General features: G+C 40.2%; 4 protein-coding genes across 5 annotated transcripts; 1 reads left to right on the top strand and 3 right to left on the bottom strand.

The window, feature by feature from the left end:
• Positions 1–1,514: 1,514 nt before the first annotated feature.
• LOC110943427 lies at positions 1,515–4,610 on the bottom strand. The gene is made up of 2 exons (XM_022185176.2): positions 2,020–4,610; positions 1,515–1,728 (listed from the first exon to the last, which is right to left on the bottom strand). Exons 1-2 carry the CDS (start codon positions 4,608–4,610, stop codon positions 1,515–1,517), a joined length of 2,805 nt encoding a protein of 934 aa, XP_022040868.2.
• Positions 4,611–4,910: 300 nt separating this feature from the next.
• LOC110943428 lies at positions 4,911–6,800 on the bottom strand. Its single transcript, XM_022185178.1, has one exon. It carries the CDS (start codon positions 6,798–6,800, stop codon positions 4,911–4,913), a length of 1,890 nt encoding a protein of 629 aa, XP_022040870.1.
• A 1,923-nt stretch (positions 6,801–8,723) lies between these two features.
• Positions 8,724–14,150, top strand: LOC110940991 (vacuolar protein sorting-associated protein 60.2). Of its 2 annotated transcripts, XM_022182570.2 has the most exons (8): positions 8,724–8,971; positions 10,887–11,038; positions 11,251–11,344; positions 11,632–11,703; positions 11,861–11,932; positions 12,021–12,132; positions 13,579–13,736; positions 13,958–14,150. In XM_022182570.2, exons 1-8 carry the CDS (start codon positions 8,903–8,905, stop codon positions 14,009–14,011), a joined length of 783 nt encoding a protein of 260 aa, XP_022038262.1. In that variant the 5' UTR covers positions 8,724–8,902; the 3' UTR covers positions 14,012–14,150. The 2 variants fall into 2 exon arrangements, with proteins under 2 accessions (XP_022038262.1, XP_022038263.1); XM_022182571.2 differs by lacking the exon at positions 11,632–11,703 and having other exon boundaries at positions 8,742–8,971.
• Positions 14,151–14,698: 548 nt separating this feature from the next.
• On the bottom strand, positions 14,699–16,530 carry LOC110939017 (bidirectional sugar transporter SWEET1). Its single transcript, XM_022180928.2, has 5 exons — positions 16,417–16,530; positions 16,305–16,341; positions 15,856–16,231; positions 15,127–15,246; positions 14,699–15,043 (listed from the first exon to the last, which is right to left on the bottom strand). Exons 1-5 carry the CDS (start codon positions 16,457–16,459, stop codon positions 14,849–14,851), a joined length of 771 nt encoding a protein of 256 aa, XP_022036620.1. The 5' UTR covers positions 16,460–16,530; the 3' UTR covers positions 14,699–14,848.
• Between the last annotated feature and the right edge of the window lie 1,535 nt (positions 16,531–18,065).

The following is an 18,065-nucleotide window of genomic DNA, read 5'->3' as shown; positions in this document are numbered from 1 at the left end:
TCGATGGGGGAGGAGACACTCGAGTTTGAAGAGTCTAAGAAGTTGTTTGCTGAGGAGAGGGAGAGATTTAATGCGGAGAAGAAAGGTTTGCAGTGGAGGGTATCTGATGCTGAACAGAAGCTTGAAGAGCAAAAACAGTTGAATGTTCAGAAACAGAAAGATTGGGAAGCCGCGTGTGAGCGCACGAATGTTGAGATGCAATCTCAGCGTGATGCGATCGTGCGGTTATCTGGCGAAAAAGCAGAACTTGCTGAAGAGGCTCAGCAGGCGCGTGTTGCGTCCGAGAAGAAAGAGAAAGAGTATGTTGATCGGATCGATAAGTTAGAGGTTCTTGTCCAGCAGAAAGTGGCTGAGTGTGAGGCTGCACAGCGCCTTCTTGCTGAAAAGACTGCTGAATGTCAGGCAGCAGAACTCCTTGCTGAGGAAACATCTGCTGACACCAGATGGTTGCTTTCTCGTGGTTTACCCTTGGTAATTTCTTTTGCTCTTTCGTGTTCTTTTATTTTTGTGATCTTTTATTTGGTTGCCTTGTTTTATGCAGCTTGCTGACCGTATTCTGAATTCAACTGAACTTGCCACGTACATGTTCGAATTGGGCCAAGCGGGTTATAATAGCGGTCGTAAGTTTGGATATGCTGAAGGCAAGGCTGCAGCTATCAACAAAGAGAAGGATTACCATTTTGAGTTGTATAAAGAGGATTGTGACGGTGCTTATGCTGCTAAGCGCAAGGTGTTTTCGACCCTTGACTTTGCCGTCGTCCGGGCGGCACAGAAGTTATCTCGGAAACCAGATGGGGTTGCTCTTCTGAAGAAAGCCCTTGGAGATGATGCCGATGCGGCAGGGGGTGCTGGCACCAGTCAAACTTGACGGATGGATTCCGGTCTGTGCGCCGTGTATGGCCTTGAATGGGTCTGTAATGTTGACTTTTTTTTAGACAATTTTATTTTTATTTACCTTTTGTGGGTATGTGCACTTGATCTTCTTTGTTTGATGCCTATTTTATCGCCTGTTTGTGTTTATGCGAATTTGGTTATCGTCATAATATGTGCATGTTTAATTACTTTGATCAGGTGTCACGAATGAATTATGGCGCTGACAGGTGATGTTGTGTTACTATAACGTTTTATTCTGTCGCTTGAATCCGCGCGTTTACATGTGACTTACGAAGTGATCGAGTTGCAGGTTATTGTGTGAGCTCAGCTGTGTTCAGCCTTGGGAGCATTACAATGTGTAGTTACCTCGCTATCGAATTTTTCGTGTTTATGTGGGCACGAAGTTTTATTTTGGCGTTTCGTAGGCTTTGGTTGTGTTTCTGACCCGGCTGTGCACTTGGTTGTGACGAGCCTTAGAGGTCTACAACGTTTCCTATGCTCGAGCCATTGATGTTTTCGTGTACGCCCAAAGTAATAAATGCAGTTGTGACAAAAAATTTGCATGAAATAAAGGTAGCCAAATACTTCTTGTATTATAGTAAATGTGTTGGCAGTACGCCCTTTACGATTACATAGTTGTTTTACATGTAGCACTTTCGGAGTTGCTGAGCGTTCCAGGTTCGTGGAACCTCTTTGTCGTTGATGGTGCGCAGTTTGTAAGCTCCCTTGCCGAGTACTGCATCGATTACGTATGGTCCTTCCCATTTGGGCGCCAGTTTTCCGGGCTTTTCTGCGTTGGAAGCTTCATTGTCCCTTAGGACATAGTCTCCCGGGTTAAAAGTGCAAACTCGGACTCTGGAGTTGTAGTATTTTTCCAGCTTTATTTTGTACTTGGCCTCGTTGATTGCGGCCATCTCTCTCCGTTCTTCTAGGAGGTCTAGGTCGATCCTCCTTTCTTTTTCATTGTTGATTAAGTTCATTGAGAGCATTCGTGGAGATGGTAGTCCGATTTCTGCTGGGATGACTGCCTCAGACCCATAGACTAGGCTGAACGGTGTCTCGCCGTTGCTTGTCTTTGGCATTGTCCTATGGGCCCACAATATGCTGGGCAGTTCGTCTACCCATCCTCTTCTTTTTTCGCCTAACCTTGCTTTGATACCATCAACGATACTTTTGTTGACTGCCTCTACTTGACCATTCCCTTGCGGGTGCGCGACCGAAGAGAAGGTATGCTCGATATGTAGTTCTTTGAACCATCGTTCGAGGTCGTCTGCGGCGAAGTTAGTTCCGTTATCGGTGATGATTCTGAGAGGTAGACCAAATCGACATATGATTTGTTCCCATATGAATCGCTTGACGACTGCCGACGTGGTTGATGCAAGCGCCTTCGCCTCTACCCATTTGGTGAAGTAGTCGACCACAACTATTATGAACTTGACCGCCCCTGGTGCTTCCGGGAAAGGACCTACCATGTCTATGCCCCATTGTTGAAAAGACCATGCGGTTGTGACTTGTACTAGTTCATTTTTGGGGCGCATGGTCTTGGGCGCATGTCTCTGACAGCCACTGCACTTCCTCAACTCTTTCACGGCATCTAGATGCATCCCGGGCCAGTAGTATCCGGCATTCATCACTTTTGCCACCACCATTCGAGGCCCGGCATGAATACCACAAATTCCCTCATGCACTTCCCGGATTAGGTAATTTGCGTCGTCGGCGTCAACACATCTCAGCAGCGGGCCGAGATACGACTTTCGGTACAGTATCCCATCTGCCATCTGATAGTGTTCTGATTTGTATTGGATCTTTCGCGCCTCGGCTTTGTTTTCGGGAAGTATCCCTGATTGCAAGTACATGATTATCGGTGTCATCCAGGACGTTGTTCCTGTCTGGATGACACTTACTTCTCTGAGTGGAACGGATGGGTTGCTCAAAACCTCTATGCGCACATCTTTTGCTAGGTGCTGGAAGCTTGTTGATGCGAGCTTACTCAAGGCGTCTGCCGGCTTGTTCTCGCTTCTGTTTATGTGGTGCACTTTGTAAGAGTAGAAGGTTTGTAGCAAGGTTTTTGCTTGGCTGAGGTAGAGTGCCATGACATCCCCTTTGGCTTCGTATTGGCCGTTTATTTGCCCTGCTACCAGCATGGAGTCCACATGCGCTTCGATGTGTCGAACCCCCATTTTGATTGCCAATCGTAAGCCAGCCAGGAAAGCTTCGTACTCTGCTTCGTTGTTTGTGCTTTTAAAATCCAGGCGTATGGCGTAAGTGAATTCGTGTTTATCGGGGCTTACCAGCCTTAGCCCTGCGCCTGCTCCGTCTTTGTTGGACGCTCCGTCGGTGTATAACAACCATGGCTCTTCTGTTTGCTTTTTCTCAGCTTTTTCCATGGCTTTGCACTCTCTTTCCTTGTCATCCGGAACTTCTGTCATAAAGTCTGCCAAGACTTGGCCTTTGATTGATGGTCGTGGTCTGAAAACCACATTGTGACCTCCCAGTTCTATTGCCCATTTGGCTAGCCTTCCTGATACTTCTGGCCTTGCAAGGATGTTGCCGATGTTGTAGTTTGTTAGCACGTGGATGACGTGATTGGCAAAGTATCTGCGCAGCCGCCTTGAAGCATGAATTAGTGCAAGGACTAACTTTTCCATGATTGCGTATCGGGTTTCTGGATCGGTCAAGGTTCGTGACACGTAGTAAACTGGTGTTTGGACACCTTGACGATCGACAAGCAGCACAGCTCCGACTGCCCTATCGGAAGCTGAAAGGTAAAGTACCAAAGGTTCCCCCTTGTTTGGTGCGGTTAGGGTTGGCAGTTTGATGAGGCAATCTTTCATCTCGCGGAACGCATTCTCTGCTTCCGGAGTCCAGTGGAACTGGCTTTTCTTCATACAATTGCACAAGGTTTTGATGATCGGAAAAGATTTTGCGGCATGATTAGCTAGGAAACGATTGAGCGCGGCTAGTCGTCCTGCTAATTTTTGCATGTCTTTGATGTTTGATGGTGAAGGCATCCTTTCTATGGCTTGCACTTTTTCCGGATTTACCTTAAAACCATCTTTTGTGACGATGAAGCCTAAGAACTTTCCTTCTTCCATTCCGAATGAGCACTTTGCTGGGTTCAGCTTGATACTTACGCTGCGTAGCGTGTTGAAGGTCTTTTGGATGTTGATCAGCATCGTGCCTTCTTCTTTGCTCATAATCACCAGGTCATCCATGTACACTTCTATGTACTTGCCAATGGCGTCACTGAATGTTTCGTTCATCAATCTTTGGTAGGTTGCGCCCGCATTCTTCAAGCCAAAAGGCATCTTGGTGTAGCAATACAACCCTGTCGGCGTGCGGAATGCCGTCTTATCTTCATCTTGGACGGCCATTTGAACTTGGTGATACCCCTTGTAGCAATCAAGAAAGCATTTCCACCTGAATGTTGCCAAAGAATCGATTTTCTCGTCTATGTCTGGTAAGGCGTAGCAGTCGCGTGGGCATGCCTTGTTTAAGTCTTTATAGTCGACGCACATTCTCCAGCTGTCGTTTGGTTTCTTTACCATCACTGGGCTTGCTACCCAAGTTTGGTATCTGACTTCTCTGATGATGCCTGCATTTAGTAGTTCTAGTACTTGCTCTTTCATGGCGTCATGCTTTATATCGCCCAGGTGGCGCTTGGCGTGCACTACTGGTTTTGCATCTTCTGAGACGTTCAGACGGTGCTCTGCAACGTGCCGTGGAACACCAACCATGTCAGCTGGTGTCCAGGCGAACACGTCCATATTCTCGTGTAACAACTTCTTGAGCGCTGCGCGTGTTAGGTCGGACATCGCTGGTCCCAGGGTAACTGTTTGTTCTGGGTGAGCGCTGTTCAACACCCATTTTTCTGCCTCTGCGCGTGGCGCTGGTTTACTTGCTTTTGTAGGCCTCATTTCATCTGTTGCTAAGACTTCCTTGCTTGCGTATATCAGTGCGATGCCTGTTTCCGTTGGGAATCCGATGGCCGAGTGTGGTGCAGAGCAAATCATGCTGAAGTCTCCCTGTGATTCTCTTCATAGGAGGATGTCGTGTCGTGAGTGTGCAGGCAGCACCATGAAGGTGACTTCTTCTGTTCTTGAATTTCGTCCGTCCGAGAGTAACACCGGGAATGATATCTGTCCCAAGGGAAAGACGGCCTCGTTGCAGAAACCAGTTAGTGGGTAGTCTACTGGCTCCAAGAGCGCCTTGTCCTCCTCGTCAAATTGATTGAAGCATTGTTCGTATATGATATCCGCGGTGCTCCCCGGATCGATGAAGATGTAGTCTGTCTGGTAATGACCAATCACTCCTGGGATGACTATTGGTCGTTTTTCCCTTGGGCCTCCTCTAACAACTGGGAAGATGACTTGCTTCTCGCGCCACGAATCATCTTGTGTACGCTTGTTGTAATTTTTCTTTGGTCTTCGTGGGCCTCCCTGCACCATGTGGGTCTCTAACTTCCTGAGTTTTTTGTTATCCGGCCCTTCGTCTCTTCTTTGGATTTGGCGGTAGTCGCGCTTTCCGCCTTTGACCAGGTGAGTGAGCTTTCCATCCCTTAGGGCTCTTTCAATTTCTTGCTTCAGGCTGAAACAGTCGTCGGTGAGGTGACCCGTATCCTTATGGAATTCACAGTAGAGATTGGGATCTTGGCCCCTTTTGTTGCGCATCTGTAGGGGTGGTTTAAATTGGTGATTTTCAGTGGCCAAGACCTCCGATGGGGTCTTGGTTAATGGCGTCCACTGTTTCTCTCTGTTTTCTTTCTTTACTTCTTTTCTGTGTGCTATCTGATTGATTGTGTGTCGCGCATCTTCTCTCGGTGGGCTTCTTTCTCTATGACTGGAAGACCTCCATGACTGGCCTCTGCTTTTTCTGCCATGTCGGTCATTAGAGTTATGTGCGCGTTGACGATGGTCATCACCGGTCAACTGTTTGTCTGTCTGTGCTATTGTCTTGGCGGCCTCAATGAAAGTTTCCCAATCTTTGGGTCCTCCGTCTCTACCTTTCACGCGCTTGATCAGATCGTCACACTTGACTGCCCTCATGAAGTGTGCGCGCATCATTTTTTCTCCCACATCTCCAATCTCCAAACATTCTTTGTTATATCTTGTGATAAAATCTTCCACGATTTCGTGGTCTCGACGCCATATGTTTAGACAATCTGCTGGGTCTCTGGCGTGCCTCCGCTGTTGAGAGAAGTGTGCCAGGAACTTCTCTCTGAAGTCAACCCATGATTTAATTTTTCCTGCTGGTAAGCTGTCGAACCAGACGCGCGCTGCGCCCACGAACGTTTGTGCGAACAGGTGGCACCAAGTTGGTAGGTTCCACCCACCTGTTGCTCCTGCGCCTTTGAAGACCTGAAGATGATCGTCTGGATCTGTTAGACCATTGTATTTGCCAACGTTGTGCGGCAGCTTGGTTTTGTCTATAGCAGCTGTGGCAATCTCCCTGATGAATTTCGAATCTTCAGCCATGTCGTCTGGACGATAGCTTAAGGTATAATCATGCTCTGCCTTTGGGTTGTACCCTGCGCGCTTTGCGGGCTTGTATGCTTCATGCTCTGGATGAAGTCTGCTAAACACTGTGGTTTCCCCTTTGTATGTTGGGTCGTCTTCCTCTTCATCCCATTCTGTGTTCATATTACGCGCGCCCAAACGAGCCTGGATCGGTTTTCTTTGCACGTTGGGATTTTGCACAAAGTTGCTTTCTGTTTCGCCGTAGGTATCGCGCGTGTCGTGCGCGCTTGGTCTTCTCACATTTTGAACTGGTCCTCTCTCCGGACGTAGGTTCCACGCGTTAGTCTGCTGAGTTGTATGTGTACTCAGAGACCTTGGTTGTGGAGTTACAAATGCTGACTGGTTAGCTTGTGCCTGGAGTAGAGCTTGCTGTGCGCTGAGTTGCGTATAAACGAGGTTTATGGACGCCATCTGTTCGGCATACCAGGAAGCGAGAGTTTTTCCTTCGGGTAGCCCTAAAAGTGCGGAGTAATTAAGTTGTGCTTGTTCCGATGGAGCTGAGGGGCCAGCTCCATGGCTTGGTGTCAGCATTGATGGTGGTGTCTGTTGCAACACCCCGGTCGGAGTTTGGAATGCGGATCCATTTGTGGTTTGAGTGATGATCCTTGCTGGTGGAGTTTGGAAAGTGGGTCCAGTTGTGGTTTGGCTAACAACCCTGGATACACTCCCAAAGATAGGAGGAAAATCGTTGTTCAGTTGTCCCTCTTGGATGGTTTCGTTCCTTTGACCCCTTTGGACGTGTGCTGTGTCCGAAACGAGTTCGAAGGAAGAAACTTCTCCGTCGACTGGGTGTGAGGGATTTTGTTCGGCCATTTTGACGAGTGTTTTTCAATAAAGAAAAGAGATGAGATTGGTTTTGCAAAAAGCGGATGGCGCCAATGATGAAACACCGATTAACACAAGGTCTATCGATGGGGTTATTTCGTCTATGGGGTTCAACCTCTTTTCTTACTCGTAACAATGGCTCGGGACCTGCAAAACAGTAAACACCGTCAGTCTCGTTAAGAGGGGGAGAAAGGGGATTTCCCTCTTAACCAGGCTCCGGCGTGAGAATAAGTACTGTTCTGAGAGAAATAAACAGTGTGTGTATAGAGTGAGTATGGAGAGTAAAGATCCTGAACCTGAATGATGAAGGGTCCTATTTATAGCCGGAGGGTAAAGGAGGGAGGAGCAGCTGTGCCGGCTGTGGGTGCGCGCCAGCTGTCCGACCAGGAGGAATATCCTCTTGGTCTGCTCTGTTGTGGCAGGGGTAGTGGTACACGTGGCGCGCTTGTATTTGCCCGTGCTGGAAACCTTGTACTGACGACGTCAGTTCTGCTCCCTGATTTGCTGCAGGCCTACGTGGCGTCCTGCGGTTGGTGACACGTTTTGTCCTTTTTGTCTGGTAGAGCATCTTTGGTGCCACCTGCAAATCTTCCAGAAGTTTCTAGAAGCTTCTGGATTGTTTTGCTGACGTGGCTGCCAAGTGTGCTCAGAAAGTGGTGTGGTCACTGCCATGTAGGCAGGGAATTGTGACCATACCTCTTCAACTGGTTTCACCCATAAAATATTAGAATTCGAATATGAAATATCATATAGATAGTAAGAGTGATCTATCTTGTTTTCGCGTATTGCAAAGAATAGAAATACAAAGTATATATACAATAAAGTTAACGAAACCCTAATGGAACGTTAGCAGTTACAGTTAAAGTTAAAGTTGGGTAGTACAACTAACATATTCTAAATAAGTAAAAATATATAATACTAATAACTAGCTTAATCAACATGGATATCATGTTTAGTATAAAAGTCGTCAAAGTCGGCCAAACAGAACCGTGAACATCCCGTCACCAGTCACTTAGGTATCATACAGTCAAAAGCTTATTCTCATGCCATAGCCCACACAATTGGGTTGGACAATTAATCCTAGTGCGCGAGGCTAACGATGTTCTCATATGTAGTTCAATTCGAGGAACCCAACCCATTCACAGTGGCGGATCCAAGAATCATTTGTTGGGGGTGCGGATGTGGCGTTCCATCATATTTTCAAGGGGTGCGGTCAGGTTTTTTGCCTAACATATACACTAACTTTTTTCAAAGGGTTCACCCGCCCACCCATGACTATAGGTAGGTCCGCCCCTGCCCAATCACCATCGTTATAGCAACACATATAAAAGTTGGAAGTCTATTAAAACAAATAAGTTTAAAACAGACTATAAGTAAGCAAGCCAAAAACAACAAGGGCTGAAAAACAAAAAAAATAAAATATAAAGGGTGCAGATTGCAATTAACCCAAATTTATCATAGCAACGTTCGAGAAAAAGTTTCAAATTAATTTCCATATAAAACCAATTCCAATTTCACAAACTCAACGGAAATTAGGGTTTCAAAATTCGAATCACTCCTGCAACAAACAGTAGATTTACACGAACCGGATCTAGCTTCATATCATCGTTCTCAGTCATTCTGCATTATCCGTGTGTGAATTTGGAAACAAAACCCTAAAAAACAGCTTGAAATTGGAAGTAAAAGAGATGAAGAAAGTGTTTGGTGTTAAGAAAGACAAAACACCTCCTCCTTCACTCAATGAAGCTTCCGATCGAGTATTGTTTCTCTTTCGTTGATTACTTTTTGTTCTGATTCGTTTAATTTGAATGTATATGTGTTTTACATGCTGTTTGTTGTGGTTAATTGTATGTGTTTATGCTGTGTTATGTATAATACATTCTTGTTTGCTTTTGGCTTTGATCGGTAGGGATGAGATCGGTACAGTACTGGTATCGAAATTATAGAAACCAAACACGAGTAAAAACACAACCTGAATACTTAGATCTGTTATGGAGGTACGGTAACCGGTGTCGATAGTGCGAGTTTACTGAAACCAAAAACCGTAAAAATAAATACTGGTGCTGGCATTGTGTTGTTCAGTAGGTATCGGTATGGTAGTGGTACTTGGTAAAATATGCTCATCCTACTGGTGGAAGATATCTAATGAGTATCTTTGTAGTATCACAATCCAATGTGATATGGAGGAAATTTGCTATTCATGTTTTGACCATAAGTTTTGGGACTGTATTGGTTGAATGTGTGATGAAAGACCAGTGGCGGAGCTTGACCAAAAGTTTCGAGGGGGCGTAAAGTGATGGGACCCAATTTTTTTTCCTATCGTTATGTTTCGGGTCGGGTCGGCTATCGATTCAGGCCAGGTCAAATAATAATAGTTCCATATAAAACTAAAAGAAATGCATTCATTCAAAGGACTCGTTCTTACACATAAAAACTTGCGATTAAGTTTGTTGTGTGGTGGGAAATCTAAGGTTAAACAAATAAGAGTTAAAATATATTTACAAAACTATCCATCACTTATATACAAAGTGGTAACAGACTTTACTTTAATTTATATATTGTATAAATATTTGGGATATACAAAGTGGTAACAAACTTTACTTTAATTTATAGATTGTATAAATATTTAGAAAAATAATTGGGGGAGGCGATACTATATAATTTTTAAAATTTCCGGACGAAAAATCGGAACCTATACACTTCTAACCGAAACATTGGGGTGGGCGGGTGCACCCCCGGCCACCAATTAACCTCCGCCCCTGTGAAAGACTAACGGACACACAAATGAAGGTGAATTAACATCAGTTATAGGATGGAAAGAGAGATTTAGTCGATTAAAATTACCTTCGGAGGTATGATTGATGGTTGAAATAACATGTGTTGTTGGGCAATTGGGTCTCAGTTCTCACTAGTTATTATGGTATATCTAAGGATGTTATGTATATATAGAGGCCGGTTATTGTACAAAATGCCTTAACGTACGAAGCGTACGAGATTCAGTATCAACATGCGAAAATTGGTTTATAACATGCGATTTTGGTATTCTTTAACATCATGCGAATTTGTTTTTTTTTAATAACATGCGAAATGTGTTTTTTTTATAAACATGCGATTTTCATTTTTTTTGAACATGCGATCTTCTGTTTTTACAGCATGCGACTTTTTGTTATAACGTGCGAATTTGACATTGCGTATGCTTCGTACGTTAAGGCATATTATACGATACACTTTCTCTCTCTCTCTCTCTCTCTCTCTCTCTCTATATATATATATATATATATATATATATATATATATATATATATATTGCCTGTGTTTGATTATCATGTGCATTTTTTTTGTAAGGGTTTTTCAGTTTAGACGTAGGATACCATTACCAAAAGCATTGAAGGCATGGGAAACAGTTTCAGTTTCAGTTTCATTTTTTTAAACTTCCTCATCTAGCAAAAGCAAGGTTATATTAGTGGATAACCCTTTCTTTAAAGATGATATATAGTTTGTAAATTCTGCTTCGATAAAATACGTACGCCAGAGTTGTTTTTGGCTTAATTACTCAACAGTCCTACCATTTTTTCAGCTAATTTAAGTTGGCTGTATATTTGTTCCTTATTTTTTAGTAATCTATAATCATCTTTTTTGCCCTAGCTGATTACTTTTTTATTGCTTATTTAGATCAATAAAAGAGGTGAGTCAGTAGAAGAGAAAATCAAACGACTTGATGGGGAACTTGCTAAATATAAAGAGCAGATCAAACGAACCCGCCCTGGTCCAGCTCAAGAAGCTGTGAAAGCTCGGGCAATGAGAATTCTCAAGCAGAAAAGAATGTAAGTTACTAAATGCGCGCATGTGTATGTATTATCATCATTGGTAATAAGTAATAACAAATAATGATGATGAATTTGTAACATGATAACATTGGACAATTGGCGTAAAAGAATACTTGCAGAATTAGAGAATGTTGATTTTTATTATGAATATAAAATGTTCATAGAACATATATGAATAATTTCTTACAACCTTTAATCACTCTTGTCAGGTATGAAGGACAACGAGACATGCTGTACAACCAAACTTTCAATCTAGATCAAGTTGCATTTGCTTCAGAGGGCATAAAAGATGCTCAACAAACAGTATGTTTCATTATTGTTAAGTGAATTGTTATTATCATCACTGGAATTTATCTTCTAATCCTCCTGTTCAGAACTAGGGGGTGTTTGGATGTGCGTACGATAAAAAAGTCGTAATAATCAGTTTTGATGTTTGATAAAGTGATTTTGGTACTTGTGAGTTCTAGCTCTTGTAATCGCATCGAGTCATATCTTAATGTTATAATTAATACATAGGATTAGCGTAATCAAGTTCGTTGTTCTAGGGTTCCGTTTTTCACCTTACTGGTTTTGTTGGTAGCGCCATGTAGGAAATAGTTCAAAGCATGCAGGGTGGAGCTTTTTTTGTCCTCTGGTTGGAAGTTGCTGCCTACCTCCGTGAGGTAGTGGACCCCACCATCTAATTCTAGGGTCCCGTTTTTCTTGAATATGCATGTGAACCATAGCTTTGCATGTTTTATCTTTTAAAAACATATGTCCTTTATTTTAGTTATATGCAAACTTCAAACTGTTGTCGCTGATCGGTTTTGTATCTTTCAGATGTCGGCTTTGAAAACAGCAAACAAAGAATTGAAAGGAATGATGAAGACTGTAAAGATTCAAGAAATCGATGTCCGTACATGTTGTTTCTTTTATTGTTTGTTTTTCTCTACTGTTTGATATTCGCTAAATCTGAACCGTTTGGTTTGTTCATGTGAAGAATTTGCAAGATGACATGATGGACTTGATGGAAGTTAGCAATGAAATACAAGAGTCTCTTGGTAGAAGCTACAATGTGCCTGACGACATTGATGAAGAAGATCTCATGGGTGGTACGTGTAAATAATTTGCCATCGTATTTTCAGTTTCACTTTTCACTACAGTATTATCAATTACATTTTCTTTTTATTTATCAAGTTTCAACCACACTGGATAGAAAGTATGCGTACTTTGATACTTGTATATTATACGCCTTTCTTCAAGGAAAAAATGAACAAAATTCGTCTACCAAATTCAAAGTTTGTCATATTTCAAGTAATTATTAAGATATAAATTCTTAGAAGTTACAAAAATATTATTATTGTCCCAAAGTTAGCTATGAATATTTTGCCTTGTTGTAATTATTTTTAAGTAGAGTTAAATGCCATTTTAGTCCCTGTGGTTTGGGCCATTTTGCCAGTTTAGTCCAAAGGTTTCATTTTTAACCAGTGGGTCCAAAAAGGTTTCCCAGTTGCCATTTTAGTCCACTGGGTTAACTTCATCCATTTTTTCTGTTAACGAGAAGGCCAATTCGGTCATTTTGTATGTAATTCTGTTAACTAAAAGGGCAATTCAGCCATATAAATGACTGAAATTGGCCTTCTCGTTAACAGAAAAAATGGATGAAGTTAACCCAGTGGACTAAAATGGCAACTGTGAAACCTTTTTGGACCCACATGTTAAAAATGAAACCTTTGGACTAAACTGGCAAAATGACCCAAACCACAGGGACTAAAATGGCATTTAACTCTTTTAAGTATTTATTTTTCTTCCTTCCTTATTTTCAAACTTTTTTTTCAAGTTCTGATACTCTAGTTGTTAAAATTAAAGTTAGTGTATTTTTTTTTGTTATTTTAGTTTTTAGATGAAGTTTTTGTGACGACTTGATTTAAAACAAATGAAATATGCATACTTTGTCTCTAATATAATGAAACTATGCCAACTGTTTGGAAATTTGGTTCTAAGTTTCAAATATAATGCTTTTACGCACTATTACATATAATAAAAGAAAACAAATCTGTATTTCTACCAATTTTGAAATAAAAAAGTGGAATTTTTAGAAGAGTGGAAATTATGAGAAAAAAATTAAGAATATAATGCTTTTACGCACTATTACATATAATAAAAGAAAACAAATCTGTATTTCTACCAATTTTGAAATAAAAAAGTGGAATTTTTAGAAGAGTGGAAATTATGAGAAAAAAATTAAGAATATTTGAGATTAATTAAAACAACGGCAAAATAGGTAGAACTAAATACCAATAATCATAAATTTTAACTATCATGTAGATATAAATAGAAAACTTATATACATCTCTTTGCATGAGTCTCTACTTTGTAGAACCCCTGTGTTATCAAAGGCTTGTATTTTTTCGGATATTTTTCGGATATTTTCGGATATTTTGGATTCGGATATCGGATATTTCGGATCAGATTTTCGGATACGGATAGTTTTGAACACCCCTACTTAGATGTTTGTTTTTTTGGATTACGAATAAAAAAATTGTAACAATATGCAGAACTTGATGCTCTTGAGGCAGATATGAGCCTAGAAACAGAAGGTGAAGGGGTACCTTCATATCTTCAGCCCGATAATGAGCCCGATTACAGTGATGAACTCAACCTGCCTTCTGCTCCCATTGGGCATTCAATACCAGCCCGAAAAGTTAACAATCAAGTGAGTCTTACAAACATTGGCATTATAGACCCGTTTATATACATAAACGGGTCAATTTGAGTTACATTGCATCTCCAATTGTCATATAGGCTTTTTAAATCGAATTTATAACCTCAATTTCTTTACAAAGTTCAAGAGAAGAAAAAAGAGTTTGTGGGTCGATGACCCGGCCCGTTTTAACTTGTTATCTAGCCTGGGCTGATACTGATGATCTTTTACAGGTTGAAGATGAATTCGGTTTACCCCAAGTTCCCCGTGCGTCCCTACGAGGTTAGGTGGAGGATTGTAAGTTTGTAACTGCCAGCTGGCGCAACGTGGTTTGTTAATTTCTTAAAAACATTGTAAAAACTAGTGTGCAGAACCTGCACATGCAAATTACTATCTGCATCTATTCAATTAACCGTTTATGAACCACCTTTAGCATTAAGAACTGTGGGTGGGGTTCTAGAGTTAACACTGGTGTATTTGTGAACTGAGCGAACAAATCCTGACCATTGATTTACATCATTAAATCGCAAAATACACTAGTTTATTTTCATCATCAAATCTTGATCAAATCCTAACCATTAATTTACACTTGTGTATTGATAATCAAGGACTAGGATTAGTTCACACAGTTCACTATCAAGGGGGTTGTTCACAAATGAATCTAACCCTAAGAACTGTTGACATAATTGTTCGATCAATGTTTTGAAAGTCATTTCCAGTCAAAAGACCGATAAATGAGTAGCATTAAGAGCTTGTATGTAGTGTTAATCTAATATAGTCAGAAAGATAAAGGGATACATTCCATCACATTTAGAGCAATAGACACAAGTGATTGCCCTTGGTGGTTTGTTCTATATATATAGTCGTTATATGCATGTTAAATTCATCTCAAGAGTTATGGATGGCGAATTGTGTGATACGCTTATACTCTCTTTGGTAAAACGACATTAAACCTTGTTTTCTTAACAACAAAACAACGGTTAAAAGGTTTAGCGGCTTTCATAAATTTCGCTAATATTACAAACGCCAACAAACTTCACCACCAAAGCGCATACTTAAACGTAACAAATACCAACCTAAACGTGATTCTTAACATACGATTTGATTTAAATACAAATAGCCCTCTACACTTTATCATTTTCTGCCGCCGTTAAGTTACCTTCTTCCGCTTGTTTGTTCTCATCAACCACTCCAGTCCCCTTGGCAGATCCGCCCTCCTCAGCCACTTGTTTCTCATCCTTGTTACCTGCGTTGTCTTTGTATATGGCGTATAGAATTAACTGTAGTGCACCCAATAAGCTTCCAAACCCATTGCATACCTTGAATTTGAATTCGAATCGGTTAACACAATAGAAGAGTTTGAGGGTGTATGTTGTAATGAAGTGAAAGATGAAGGACTTACATAGAGAAAAGGGTCATTTCCAAGGAGGCCAAATATAAACCAGGAAGTTCCACACAAGAAAACCATCAGTGACAGAAAAAATGGCATGAATTCCACACTCTTCGTCCTTATCACTGTCATCTACAAATTGCAAAGCCAATCAAAATCAAAATCAAAACCCCATAAAATAATAAAATATTGAAAATGAAATAATAATAATAAATTTCTTTTTTTTTTGGTATAATTTTGTACTTATGTAAACATAAAAATACTTGAAATTACTTCATTTATTTACTTTATTTCATGTTATTATAAATGCTATGGAATATATAAATTAGAACAGTTTTTAGTTTATTTTCATCTTTTTATTCGCGTATCTATTTTATTTTCTTAAAAAGTTGTCTCATGTCTGACTTGTAAATTTCAAGACATTTATGATGATATATATGCATAAAATAGATACTCTAATTATTATTTTTTTTTTGACAAATTTCATGAATAGAGAAATATAATTTGATGTAACATGCTTAGTAAAGTATACCTGTTTCAAAAAAAAAAAAAAAAGAAAAAAAAAACCCTTAATTTTTATGATTTTCTCATTCCAAAACATGAATTACATCCAAAATCTTATTATTCAATGCATTCACTTTATTTCAACTATCTATCTTATTTTTACTAAAACTCATACAAAAATGTTCTTTCTAATCTAAAACCATGAACCAAAAGAGGCACAAGATTATGCAAACTTACCACGATCGATAGCGGCGACGCATACATAATAACCGAAAACACAGCAGCCGCAAACCCACAGAAGCACCTTCGCATATCACCCGCAAGAACCAAGACCGAAACCAAAGCAACCGTAGCAAACGTCACTAAAACAAACACAACCAACCAACCAACAAACCGCTTCTCCTTCTTGGGAGCATACATAACAAACACCATGACATACAACCCCTCTATCAGCGCTCCAACCCCGTTTATAACCGTCACCAGTGCATTATTCTCAGACACAAACGGCAGGCCGTACCATCCCGACAATAGACAGTTGAGCAGTGTCATTGGGTATGGAACACCAGAGAATTGTTCTGTTGAACTGTTGTTGATGATCCTCTGGAATGTGATCCTGCAAACAAAAAACCATTTGTTAGTTTTGTTGGTTATAAGTTGAATTAATAATTGTTGGTTATTTATTCTACGTTGGTGCCAGGAAGAGGAAGAGTCCGGCTGCATTGCCTGTGCAAAAAAAAAAAAAAAAAAGATGAGATTATTGGTGAAGAAATGGGGTTGAAATGAAGATGAAGGCGGTACCGAAGATGCCAAAAAGGGTGTGAAGGATGGAGACTGATGCCATTGTTGATTTGGAATGAAGAAGAAGATGATGTATGTATGGATTGAAGTTGAGGGATTGTTGGTTTGTTTGAATGAAATATGCAAAAACAGATGGTAACTTCTTTTCAACTGCTGTAAAGAGGGAACTATAAATTTGGTGTGTTTTAAAAAAAATATAGACTTGACTAAGTACATGAGGTTTGTTTGTTATTTACGTTTGGTGCTTAAGTTTGAAATGTTGTTTGTTTGATCCCTATGGTTTATTCTTGGGGTATTAACTGATAAAACTGAATCGAAAAAACCCAACAAAATAAAAAATCAGTGGGTCAGTTAATTGTTTTTATGGAAACCGAAAGTAGCGGGTCGGTTATGGTTATCAATGTTTCGATAACCACCATAACCGAACCGACATGTGGTATAATCTTTGTTGGATTTAGGACTTTTCACAATTTTTTAATATTTTATGTTTTTGGTTGAACGTTTTTTGGATTTATGGGTTTTTTACATCGTTTATTGAATGTTTATTTGAATTTATGGAATATATCATATCACTTTTTTGGATATTAGGTAATTATCGGTATTAATATTATAAACTATATGCATCTTTTAATAGTGTGTAATATACTAATATATTGAAAAATGTAATAGCAATATATTTCATATTAAAATGAGCTATTTTTAGGTAGGCCTAAATTCATGGTTAACCACCCATAACAGACAATAATCATAGAAACCTATTAACCAAAACCCCCATAATCGATCGGTTATGATTATCCATTAACCGATATTGCGGTTGTGGTTATGGTTTTGAGCCAAAACCAACCCATGCAGAGGCGGAGGATAGTGGGTGCTCGGGGGTGCACCCGCCCACCCCAATATTTCGGTTAGAAGTGTACAAGTTGCGATTTTTCATCCGAAAATTTTAAAATTATATAGGATCGCCCCCCAGATTATTTTTCCTAAATTGTATATTCCAAATATTTATAAACTTTGTATATAAATGATGGATAGTTTGGTAAATATACACTTTGTTTTATTTGGAACTATTATTATTTGACCCGATTTGAATCGAATAGCCAACCCGACCCGAACCGAAACATAACGATAGGGAAAAAGTTTTTTGGGTCCCGTTACTTTACGCCACCTCGAAACTTTTGGTCAAGCTCCGCCACTGAACCCATGTACACTTTTATTCAATGGTGATATAAATGGTTTTTGAAGTGGATGGGTGTTAACCTTTTTTTACGACTAATTTCTTTTTTGAAATGTTTTCTCGCACTGAAATTGTATATATGATAGGTTGCAGATGTTCGAGCACCACGACTCGTATATTGATACTAGTCGTATAGAGTGTCAATGGTGTTAAGTATATTCTTTTTTTTTTTGAAGATTAACTTTCATTAAACCACCAAACAAAGACAAACTATCTTCAAAACGGAAATAGCAAGCCGAAAACCAAAAATTACAACCAAAATTACATCAAATCAAAATTACACCATCTCTCCCAATCAACCATACCTTCTTTAAATCTATGTTTGTACCATAAAAAAACCCAAAGTCTTGACATCCGCAATCATTTCCACCACGTTCAGCTCCTTACTCGAGAAAACCTTTTCATTCCTTGCCCT

The sequence above is a fragment of the Helianthus annuus genome, chromosome 5, assembly GCF_002127325.2.
Source record: "Helianthus annuus cultivar XRQ/B chromosome 5, HanXRQr2.0-SUNRISE, whole genome shotgun sequence".
Classification (NCBI taxonomy): domain Eukaryota; kingdom Viridiplantae; phylum Streptophyta; class Magnoliopsida; order Asterales; family Asteraceae; genus Helianthus; species Helianthus annuus.
This window is presented reverse-complemented; position numbering and strand designations above follow the sequence as displayed.

Coding starts and splice junctions, on each gene's coding strand:
- LOC110940991 (XM_022182570.2), top strand. CDS start 8,903: ATGAAGAAAGTGTTTGGTGTTAAGAAAGACAAAACACCTCCTCCTTCA. Junction 8,972..10,886: donor TCAATGAAGCTTCCGATCGA/GTATTGTTTCTC, acceptor TTGCTTATTTAG/ATCAATAAAAGAGGTGAGTC. Junction 11,704..11,860: donor TTGCTGCCTACCTCCGTGAG/GTAGTGGACCCC, acceptor TGTATCTTTCAG/ATGTCGGCTTTGAAAACAGC.
- LOC110939017 (XM_022180928.2), bottom strand. CDS start 16,459: ATGGCATCAGTCTCCATCCTTCACACCCTTTTTGGCATCTTCG. Junction 16,232..16,304: donor TTCCTCTTCCTGGCACCAAC/GTAGAATAAATA, acceptor TTTTGTTTGCAG/GATCACATTCCAGAGGATCA. Junction 15,044..15,126: donor GAAATGACCCTTTTCTCTAT/GTAAGTCCTTCA, acceptor TTCAAATTCAAG/GTATGCAATGGGTTTGGAAG.
- LOC110943428 (XM_022185178.1), bottom strand. CDS start 6,800: ATGGCGTCCATAAACCTCGTTTATACGCAACTCAGCGCACAGCAAGCT.
- LOC110943427 (XM_022185176.2), bottom strand. CDS start 4,610: ATGGTTGGTGTTCCACGGCACGTTGCAGAGCACCGTCTGAACGTCTCA. Junction 1,729..2,019: donor GTTGATGGTATCAAAGCAAG/GTTAGGCGAAAA, acceptor CTACAACTCCAG/AGTCCGAGTTTGCACTTTTA.